This window comes from Portunus trituberculatus, chromosome 47, assembly GCF_017591435.1.
Source record: "Portunus trituberculatus isolate SZX2019 chromosome 47, ASM1759143v1, whole genome shotgun sequence".
Classification (NCBI taxonomy): domain Eukaryota; kingdom Metazoa; phylum Arthropoda; class Malacostraca; order Decapoda; family Portunidae; genus Portunus; species Portunus trituberculatus.
This window is the reverse complement of record NC_059301.1, coordinates 17,512,389-17,524,469: the sequence shown is the minus strand read 5'-3', so window position 1 is coordinate 17,524,469 and position 12,081 is coordinate 17,512,389. Positions and strand designations below refer to the sequence as shown.

At 46.3% G+C, this 12,081-nt stretch overlaps 1 protein-coding gene across 1 annotated transcript; it reads right to left on the bottom strand.

Annotated features, from left to right (window-relative positions):
• Positions 1 to 574: 574 nt before the first annotated feature.
• On the bottom strand, positions 575 to 11,740 carry LOC123520712 (insulinoma-associated protein 2-like). Its single transcript, XM_045283249.1, has one exon. The coding sequence runs from the start codon at positions 11,560 to 11,562 to the stop codon at positions 9,739 to 9,741; it is 1,824 nt and encodes a 607-aa protein (XP_045139184.1). The 5' UTR covers positions 11,563 to 11,740; the 3' UTR covers positions 575 to 9,738.
• Positions 11,741 to 12,081: the final 341 nt, after the last annotated feature.

Here is a 12,081-nt window from a genome sequence, read left to right as displayed (position 1 = left end):
TGCAGGGCAGGGAGGGTGTCTTGTGTGGACTCCTTGTGTTGCGGTGGGCACGGCAGACTTGGGTGTTGATTGTCATTGTTATAGATTGAATTGTTTATTGTTATTGTTATTATTATTATTATTATTATTATTAATATTATTATTATTATTATTTTTATTATTATTATTATTATTACTATTATTAATATTATCATTATTATTATCATTATTATTATTATTTATTATCGTTATGTTATTATTATTATTATTATTATTATTATTACTATTGTTGTTGTTATTGTTATTATTATTATTATTATTTCATTTTATATCTTATGGTAGCAGCAGCAGCACCAGCACCAACAGCAGCAGTAGTAGATTTAATAGTAATTGTAGTAGTAGCAGTAATAGTATTTCATTATACCATTATTCTATTGCCATTATTGTTGTTTTTATTATTGTCATTATCATCATTACCCTCATCATCTTATTTCCTTCTTTCTCCTCATATTTTTCTTCACTCTCAGTCCTCGTTGCCAGAAGATTTATTTTCCTTAGCCTCTACATCAGGGGAAGGGATTATGAAAAACAGTAATTCACACAAATAATTTATTACAATTTTGAAAAAAAAGAAAAGGAAACAGAATCTAAACATTGTGGCATCAAATCTGACATTACAGGAAGGCTTACACTAACAGTCCAAATGTACAATACGAATGATATGGTACAGAACAGCCAGCTATGTACAGCGCCTCGGCAACAGCCGCCAGGCGCGGGCACCCCGCCGGGACGGTGGTGACCTCGTCCCTCGCCCGTGCACGAGGGGCACAAGCACGGCTCTCTCGGGCAAAGGATGTCAGACTAAACATAGAGGCCTGTCGGGTGTTACATGTTGATATGGTCACTGTCACCTCGAAAGTTACACTGAAACCGGACCTTAACGTAGCAAAAAGCTCAAGAAGAAAACACTCGTTGAGGACACATGGTGAAGATACTACACACCTTAAGGCTACACAAGACTAAGATGACTACAAATCACTACAAAATAATACACAGCTTCAGACAAGACAGTGGAAGTCAAATAATACAATCCTGGCTGATTGTTCAGGGAGCTTTCAGGGCAACATGCACCTTGAGGCATGAACCACAGCCGGGAAAACTCCCCGAAGGTCAGTCAGACTTACAACAGGACAAGGATCAGAAAAAAAGCTGCCATTGAGATCCAAAAGGGTGCAAGTCTCAGATCTTTCTCCAGCTCTCACGAGTCACCCACCGCCACTAGGACGTGGATTACAAGCTTAAGTAATCGTATACAACTGTTGATCAGAAATAAGTTCAACCCTCATTACTGCTACTCAGAAACTCTACATCAAGTGCCTAAGAAACGCGCAGTGCGCTGCTACACGAGTACAACCTTAAAAGTTAACTTATAAGATACTGGAGTCATTTTGAAGACAATATAACCTTAATACTGGCATACAGGTAGTCCCTATAGAGCCAAGGAAGTCATTCTCCTTTACTGTTACTATGCTGCCTATGTCGGTGACCCACAGACTCATGGGTCTCGCTTCCCGCTGCCTTCACGGAGGCCTCGCCCACCCGGGGAACTAGCCAGCGAGAGGAAGGGGCGCTGGCACCAATGAAAGAGTACTGGAAAATTTTTCAAGTGAACGCCTGGAAATGAAAGGCGGTTCAGATTCGAAGTGTAGGGAAAAATGAAGAAGGGGAGGGGCGGGTAGGCGGAGGGTGTCAGGGAGGGTCAGGGAGGTAGACCTTAATTTTCAGCTGCCTGTGAAGAGCCCTCTCCCTCCCCCAGTCACTGGCTGATTGGGGGGAGGAGGGAGGAGTTGTAGGTGCATACTTATACACACACATACACACACACACACACACACACACACACACACACACACACACACACACACACACACACTTCAGACTATTTCAGCCTCATATAACTTAGAATTGTATGTACACAGCCATGTTAGATCCTACTGATTGTCTCGCTTAATTCATAAAAGAGAGCTGACTGACAGTGTTGCGATTGTCACACACAAATACGCACACACACACACGCACAGACATCTACGTATACTAACTTATAAGAAAACACATAAAAACAAGTGTCATAATAAATGCTCATAAAAACTGCGGTGATTTATTTAAGACTACGCCATTTAGAAATAAAAACGCTTAAATCTATGAGACCAAAAAGTAATTAATGAGCTGCAAATTTCGTCTCCTTTGGTGTGTTGGCTGACCAGAGAGAGAGAGAGAGAGAGAGAGAGAGAGAGAGAGAGAGAGAGAGAGAGAGCCTTGTTACGTGTTACTTGACTGGTGTTTGACTAGATAAGTAACTACAGTAACAAAACATTCCTGGTACTAGAGATTAAATCCTTGCTAATCGACTGACTAGATCTTTTGTTGATTAGAACCGCTGACTAGACTCCACGATGGCATGACTAGAATGTCCTTCTGACTAGATATTCAAGCATGACCTTCTTATAATACCTGACTAGATTTCACTGGTAACTTATGATAACTGACTAAACTTTTACGTATAAATGACTAGACTTAACGCTTGACTAGACTCATTCATATTGACTAGACTAGAATTTTGCTTAACCACCCATAATGACTAGACGCCAGCTCGACATGCGAATCTTATACCATACACTGACTGGAGACAAAAGAATGAGTGACTAGATGTACTTTTGACAGACCTTATATTGCTACATTATGACTAGACGAAATGATTGACTAGGTGCTCTTATGAAAGCCTCTTACACTATATTGACTAGACCAATTGATTGACTAGACGCCCCCTTCCCGCCCTCCCGCCCTGATTAATCGTACACTGCACTGACTAGACGATATGACTGACTAGATGTTCCTCTGATAAACCTTACACTATATTGACTCGACCCCGTGACTGACTAGACTAGACCATCTTTGACTTTACACTGACAAGACGGCCTTCTGACACACCTTAAACGACACTGACTAGATCCGAAAAATGACTGACTAGACGCTCTTTTTGACAACCTTACACCAAAAAACTGACTAGACCAGACTTGACTACATAAGAGGAAGAAAATTGAGTTACGTAAAATCTAAGATGACTAGACCACATATACTAGATTACAGAAATGTGTATGACTAGATTTGGAATGACTAGCTTATTCATTTTTCTCGACTTGTCTCTTGTGAACGTTAAATATCTCACGGGAACAGCGTAATACAAGAAGGTGAGACTTGAAACAACACTCGCCTTCCTTAATATTACAAATCCCATGAGTTGTTTAAATCCACCAAGAAAAAGGAAAGAAAAAGAAAGGCACCCTGTTATCTAACCTGACTAGAAGAATTATTAATATGTTGATTGTTCGCCGCAACTAAATGCTTAAGCCGTAAAAAGTAAACCTGATTCTCCTTTTTGACTAGAATACAATACTTAGGCAACTCATTATAAGCTAAACTTACCCCACAGACCCTCTCCTCCCTCCCTCCCTCCCTTTTCACCTGTCCACACCACACACACCTGACTAGATGGAGCTTCATAATGACTAGATACAGGTACAAGGCACTCAGTCGTATATATGTAGCTGTCAGTTCTTATGTACGGGGTCTCGAAGTGATAGAAATCCTAAGATACGTATAAAAGAAACTTAATGCCCTGAATTCCTAACTGGTGTCTAACCGATATGTACTTAACTTAATGATATGGCTAGGTTTTGATTGTTAGCGTGCAGCATAGACTATGTTGTTCTCTCACTCTCTCTTCTCGTCACCGCGCACCAACACACCGTCAACAAGGAGACGCTAGCGGCATGAAAACGTCTTAACTAGGAAATCATTAAACTAAGTAAGCCTAGAACTTAATGATACGGACGAGTGGAGTAGTTGAGAAGAGGAAAGAAAGCTTAAGTGTATTCACCGGGCGAATATAAAACCGTAACTAACTTATCTAACTTAGGAACTAATGACTAGATGCACACTGTGCAGCTCCACGCTGGGAGTGACTCGAGGGCAAATGACTTGACTAGAATCAAGTAACGACGGACATCGACTTGAAGCGACTGCATTCAGTATGGGGGCTTTGAAATTCAAGAAGCGGAGAGAATATTGAAGACTGTGACACATGAAGTTGGACGAAATTAATGTGGTTTATCTATGAAACGAGAAGCTAAACTACATAATTTTCCTTTCGCTTTTCTTTATTTTGCTGTTGATGATAAAGAGAGAAAAAAATAACATTTTGCTGTGTCAGAGTTAACGTATTCTTCTTCGCTCCGATTTATGGATTATACTTAAACCGAATGACTAGATAAAATAAGGCCACAACGAAATCATAATGACAATAATAATAATAATAGTAATAATAGTAATAATAATAGTAATAATACGAGGTAAAAAGTAAAAAGATTAAAGGAAAAGGAAGAAAGGAAAGATGAATTTTAAAACCGAATCGGATTAAAAACTTGATTGTCACAGTGATCAAAGGCAAAACACTCGTTGCCCTAAGCTGTAAAGAAGGAAGGAACAGTTTGTTGTACTCAAGAGCTCTGTGAAACTTAATCAAGTACATCGCGAAAAATCGAGAGGTACAAAAGTGAACGTAGTTGTGAGATGAGCGAAGCAGACACGTGTGAGGAAGGAAAGGAAACAAAGGAGAGTAATACGGAAAAAAAAACCTAAATCATAATATCGAACTGAACGTGGCGGAACTTGGGTGCTGAATTACGTGTAATAGAAGTAGCAGACTCCATTGTAAGTCAGCAAGTTATCTAAACCTAAACGACTTAAGCTCGAGGGCAGGACGGCGTGACAACCTGGACTATCGACTGACTGAGTGTGACGCCGCCCTGAGCTGTGACTAGACGACTACATGGCGAACTTGAGATCATGTGAGGACGAGTCGGAGAGTGGGACGCAGACAACCAGACGCGGCGCGGCGAGATGAGGTGACAAACTGACCTTATTTTGACTGGTGACCTAAATGTCGTGAGTTATACATGTGTTATTAATATCAAACGGTGAAAAAAAGATAAGTTAGTTTGTTTTTCTGGTTGAATTGGTGAGTGAATTGTTTGCGTGTGAGGTTACAGGTGGTCTGGTTTGGTCTCGCTGCACCGCGCCAGCTTCGCACGCCCCTACCGACTCTTTAGAAACACTGACGTTCGCTGCACTAGATGTGTGACTAGATTGTTCTCATCCTTGGCTTCCGGCCGTGTGGGAGATGTACTCTGTAGCTCCCGCACTCATGCACACGCACGCACACACGCATACAGGCCCGCACACACACACACACACACACACACACACACACACACACACACACACACACACACACACACACGAGAGCTAAGAGACACATCATAACCGAACGCGGCTCAGGAAGGTATGAAATATAAGTAAAAAAATATATATGACAAAATAATTATGTACACAAATTAAAACACACAAACACACACACACACACACACACACACACACACAAAAAAAAAAAAAAAATAGAACTACATTAAAGATGCCTAGAACTAATTTATGAGAGAGCTAATATACGCGACAAAGGACAAATTACATACACACATACTCACGTACACACTACACCACTCTAAGCTGAGAGAAGAGAGGGACTTCACTTTCACACGAGCGGTGGACAAACACTCACTCAGCCTTATCATAAAGTGTTGTACATCACGGCATGCCAGACACCCACAGGACATAAAGACACATACACACACACAAACACACATTCTCTCTCTCTCTCTCTCTCTCTTACACTACAGGACGTGAAAGACAGGCGGCCGACCTAAGTTAAGATTTCAGGAGCAGCAGAAGAGGGAGGGAGGGAGGGAGAGGGGAAGGAAGGGAAGGAGTGGGGAGGGGAGGGGAGGGTAGGGAGGAGTATGTTTTGTAGTCTCTCCATTAGAAGGCGCAGGAGAAATGGTGTGGCTGAGGTCTGAAGGGAACACCATATATTTTTTTTTTTTAATAAGTTAAACACAAGAATCACGTTAGTTTTTCATCTTCCGTTCTCTCTCTCTCTCTCTCTGGCATTTAACTTGATTCTTGTGTGTAAATTATAGATTATGTTAAGTTTATTTACGTTTTTTTTCATATTTCATTTTTTCTTTGTGGTTTTCGTCTTCTGTTTTGTTAATTAGCTTCTTTTCATATCGTATAGTGTTTGCTTCTTATTCATCTACTTATTCACTTACTTATCAATTAATTTCTTATATGATAATTTACTTGTCTAATTATTTCTAAGTTATATTAAGGTTTCATTTTTTCTCTCGTCACCAGCACCACCCGTCTCAGTAGCAGCAATGGTACTGGTGGTGGTGGTGGTGGTGGTGCTCCCTTCAGAAAGAAGCCGGGCACTCCTCCAGCGCCTTCAGTACCACGGGAGGAAAGGGAGAAAGTAACCAATAGAGTAAAGCATCAAGCAAGACGGCGGGAAGATCTTTGTGAGCTTCCTGACCTTACCTACTCAGGGCTTAAGAGGATGACCCTGCTTGGTAATACTCAAGTACGTACGCTAGACTACAATGCCCACAGACTCCTGGCCACCAAGACGTCCTTTTCTCACGTCTTGATCGGTTATCTTGAATCACAAAATCTTTTATTCTTTTGCATTAAGTGACGAACGGTTTACGACAGCAGTATGTATATAAGGGTTGGCGTTACAGGAAACCGTATAGGATGAAACTTTGGTACTTTATCCTGCACAAGAACTCATCCTGCTTGAACTCGACTTATTTGCCTCGTCAGTTGTGAGCAGTAATTACAATCATGCCAGAAAAAAATCAATGTGAGTCATGAGAGAGTGACCCAGAAGTGAAGACGCGGAGTGATGGACGAAGTGAGTTGTAACACTGAACTACCCTCGCCAGCACAGCCCGCGGTGACGTCAAAGTGGCAATTACGACGTGAGAGGAGACTAACTGATCACCCCAGCGCGTGTGTCGTGTCGGGGTGACCAGCTGGCCCTCTCCTGGTGACGGCGGGAGGGCGGGACCCATACAGGAACAAAAGCCGCCCTATGGATGCAGCCCCCCACCTCACGCCCGGGCATGATGGACTTAGGAGCTATACATATGTACACACTTATGGCACTTTATATACACGGTAGGCGTTAATCGTCCCTAAACACGAATTAATTGTACACACAGCCCAGATATCCTTTGAACAGCACACACGATGCACACGAAGCCGCGGACACCAGCTCACCGGGCCCTCAAGGGACCTTCGCCGGCAACACACCGCACCTCAATTTTTCACTTAAAATTAGGTTCAGTTTTACGTGTCACTCTTTCTTTAATCACTAAGCACAGCTGCGTTGACTTAATCTTACACACGCACACACTTACACTCTTCCTTACACACCATTCATATTAGTGATATATTGCACGCCCTGATTGCACGGTATTCCTTGCTCATGTTGCACGCATTCCCAGCACGAATCTAGCCAATTGGTTGTGAGCTTACGGTGATACAGGGGCGGGCTGGTGTGTTACCGGCGACCCGCACTCCACAGTCAACCAGTGAATCCTGTAAAACTATTCCACACAGCAGCCCACACTGAAACACGCGCGGATATTTCTTTTCATGCCAACAACAATACCGCTGTGTCCAGCCTGTGAACATTTGTTTTTTCAGCCCCATGGACGCAAAGCTGGCGTGAGACCCGCGATGCGACCAGGGGAAAAACTATAAAGTTGTAAAAAACAAACAAGAAAACAAACTGCGGGGATCAGAATGGAAAAGTAATTAATCCGGTATAGAGAGTGAGCGTTGCCGTTTCGATTATCCAGTTATCCGGCAGGCGAGGGTTGGCCGCCGGTGTGGGGGAAGACCCAGCCTTGTGGCGCGCCCTCCCCACCCCGCGCCTCGCCCCACACGCCCTCACACCCGCTCATTAGCAACACTCACGATCCGCTGAGAGACAACTTAAACCTCGTGTGTAAATTTAATACCCAAGATTTGCAATGAACAATTTTAGGCTTTATATTTCCCGCACAAATTTATGCCCGCGTGAACGTTCCATGATGTCAGCGCTATCACATCGGCAATCTTATTGATGAATATTGAATGTTTAACAATTCGCCCGCCTTCATTTAGCTTCTGTCCACGCCAGGAGGGGTGGCGCCGGACTCCGAGGTGACGAGTTAATAATCCATCGCGCGTGCCTCCGTGAGCCGCAGCCCAATCAACACAAAAACTGGAGTAGCTCATCTTTGATTAACACTGGTTGACTCTTGATTGCTATCGAGGTGATGGCTGTGTGTCCGTGACTTCGTGTTGGTCTCATCAAGTGATCGCTTTCCTACTACGTACTAAAAGACTTAATCACTACGTCACCAGAAAGGACACGAGGAACACTCATCATTCCCAGCCCGGCGTGACGCCCTAAGCGTCACGCCGGGCTGGGAGCAGGCAAGCCTTACCTACTGCAAAGGGAAATGTTTGCATAATAACTTAGATTTTTTAACAATTGTTTCACATTAATCACATGATATTACTTAGTGGGTGCTGTGGTAAAGTCAACCTGCTCAGTATGTACAGTACATCATAAATGCCATAAATCATGTGAAGAGTATTATCCTGTGTTCCTTCTGGTGTGCTCAGGTACTTCGGTTGATTAGGCTAATTACCTGGTAGCTGAGACAACAGGGTTTCACTTGATTACTGAGGGTCAGCCTAGGACGTGTTTGATGACATGCTGGTGCTGAAGCCTCCTAACAAGGGGCGCAGTGATAATTAGCAACACCCGCATTGGAAGTTATAATCGTTAGGAGGGCCATTAGGGTAAATCTATGTAATTTTGATAGCATAGCACATGTGTTCAGCTGAGTATAATGTTCAGTAGTTCTAATTTAGGCTTGTAAAATATGAGTGTAATAATAGCTTGTGATCATTGTGAATATTTCACTGAGATCAGTAACACTTCACAAATTCTGTACAAAAGACATGAAAATCAATAAGTGCCTTGATGAGATCAGCGTCAGACTCAGGCGTCGCTGCGAGACAGTCCCGCCTGCGTCTTGTGTTGGATCATGACATAAACTGAGATCAACGTCAGATTTTATGACATGATTTGAGAGTGGCGCCCTTCTTTTCACTCACTCACCCACTCATTTCTTGCACACACTGAAAACAAAATTCGATCAGGCAGGACACCCCGTGCCCTGCCTGCCGAACTCTTGACCCTCGCTACAAAACAAAGACAAATTCGTGATAGAATTTTTATCATTGAATCTGAACACCATTCACTGTAAGCGCGCGCGCACACACACACACACACACACACACACACACACACACACAGGCATTCAATTGGCAGACCTAGTGACCTTCATCTACCGCTAAGTTACGCCCTCAAGTTGTCTCAGGTTAAACCTATGGATACATGATATACAGAGCAATATGGAGACAGTGACCAGTAACTAAGAGGCCCGACCACAATGACGAGGCGGCCAAGACTAGAGTATAAAGAGGCCCGAGGGCCGGTACCTGTTGAGTCGCGGGGGTTGGGACGATGTGGAGAAGGCTTCCGCTGCACCCACGCCAGCTGAAGACCCGCCTGACGGAGAACCGCGTTCGCACCGGGAGGAGCTGCCGATGACGCCCTTGGGTGATGTCTTAGATGACCGATGACTCCACAAGTTGTTTTGGCATCGGCTGGACATCTGCTGCGCCGAGTGGTGAAGGAAGGGAAGGAAGAAAGGGGAAGAAGTTGGGCACGCCATAGAGTTACGTTGGCGCAGATATCTGATGGGGGCGGTGAAGGAGGTGGGACGGTGTGGAAGGGGAAGCCTGGATAGGAATATGTCCTCTAGAGGAGACTTGAGGACGGGGAACATGTAGCTGGGTGGGGGAAGTGGCGTCTAGGTTTGGAAGGTGGGCGGTCTCCAGGTGCAGCTCCAGGGCGGCCGCCGTGTAAAAGGCGGCAGCACAAAGGTGGCAGGGGAGCACCTCTGCGGGGAAGTGTGGAGACAGGAGAGGCGTGAGGGGCGGAGGTTGGGGTGCGTGAGACGGCCCCGCCCCATCACCCTCGCCGCCCTCCCCACGATGCGTAGCCAGATGTTTTTTCAAGTAGGATTGCCTCTTGAACTTCTTGAAGCACAGCTCGCACTCGAACTGCTCCTCGGACATCATCTCCTCCCGCTCCATGGCCATGAACTGCGGCAGCGGCACCAAGGCAGGAGGTCCCTTCATCAGGTTGTTGTTGGTTGTACTGCTCGTGTTGTTGTTGTTCTCAGTGTAGCTTTTGCCCGGCGACACCTCCGTCTCGCTGATGGTGCTGGTGCTGGTGGAGGCCGTGCTGGTACCGGCGGTGGAGTTAGTACCGACGGAAGTCTTGGGTTTGTGCCACCTCCTGTGGGAGGCGAGATTCGCCGGGCAGTTGAACACTTTGTCGCACTCTGGACACCGGTACTCCACGTGAATGATGCGGGAGCACCGGTGCTGGGCCAGACCAAAGGCGTCATCATACATCTCCTTACAAAGACGGCACACATAGTCGCCGATTTTGTTGTCGATCTTAGCTATTTCGGCTTTGGCTTCCTCTGTGATCTCAACGACGTTGTAGGCCGGGTCAATGTCACCTTTCCTGACGACGAGGGGCTCCTCTCCCTCAGCCAACTCTCTAATGATAGTGCCGGACACTGGCGAAGTTTTGTCCTCATCAAAGTTAAGGCGCCGCGCGGCTTTGGTTTTCTTGGAGGTTTTGAGTTTCTTCTCTGATGGTGTTATAGAAGTGGTGGGGGACTTACGTTTTTGTGGAGTGACGGCGCCACCAATTGGGGACTTGGGTGGAACTTTGATGGGAGTGACGAGGCGTGGAGAGCCTGGAGGACGGGTGGTGAGGTTGAGTCCTTCCTGAGGACTCTGCAGAGACACGGCACTGTGACTTAGGTCGTAAGGAGAACGACCGAGAGGAGACGTGAATGGGATGGGCGACCGTAGGGGTGAGGAGCCATGCGGCCAGTAGAGCGTGGGTGACAACAGGTGGTAGGGGCTGGTCTGAGGCGGCATCAGGTACCGCGGGTCGTCCACGCGCGGGATGGTCAGGTGGAAAGGTTGGAAGTGACTGGCGTCTGGAGGGTCGTGTAAGGTGGTGACGTGCAAACCCTGGTCTGGTTCGTCCAGGGCGGGCCGCTTCTTGATGAGCGCCAGAGGGGCCGTCTGTTCCACATCACTGGGAGTTATTGCATCAGGGTAAATCTTGGCTGGAAGTCGCACAGATGGAGTGTGACACACTGATCTTCTGTAGAAATCTCCATCAGAGGGACTGCTGAAGCCAGAGTCTGGAGTCCGCACCAGCAGACGGCATCCCTTCTCAGCGCCCCGGCCGTGCACTACTTCCTTAACCCCCTCGACTTCTCCACGTACCTGCTGCAGGTCATCCCGAGCCCTTGTGTCGGAACTGTCGCTATCACGCCGACTTCGGAGACTGAAGTCAACAGGTTCCTCTTGCTCCACCGGCAGGGTGACATCGCGCCACGGTCTGTATGGTATCAAGTCCAATGCACTCATTTCCTCTTCTCTCCTCTTCACCAGGAAGCCTTTCGGCATTATCACAGTTGAGATCACAGATGAACACAGCGAGCCGACTCGTGGAGTAATGTGGAGGCGTCTGGCCCAGCGCCTCACATCTTGTTAGGAGTATGAGCGGGAAGGGTGTGAGGAGCGCAGGAGAGTGCGTCCACCCCGCTCCCCGCACGGTGACCAACTGACTGTGGCGTATGGTGGGCTGTCCCTCGGGTGTCTGTGGCACCTGGCCGGAATACAGGAGGGCGGGCCGACGCTGGTTGGCCGCACGTTCGCGTATCGTCCGCTGATTGGGCGTGCGTTCCGACGGTACCGCCCCCCGGCAGGTGTGCAGCTGGTACGGGAGGTTTGGGAGGAAAGGCACGTGCGACAACCTCCGACACTCAAATCGATGACGGAATATCATACATTTAGCTCTGTGTCGGCAGTCCTTCAGACCTCCCTTATTAGTCCCCCAGTAAATTCCCGGCGATAGCCCGAGGGTGGCAGAACAAAGCGGGCGTGCAGGCATTCATGGGAGGAGGGGCAGAGAGGCGCCCATAC

Excerpts from the sequence above, each read along its gene's own strand:
- LOC123520712 (XM_045283249.1), bottom strand. The coding sequence starts at position 11,562 with ATGCCGAAAGGCTTCCTGGTGAAGAGGAGAGAAGAGGAAATGAGTGCA.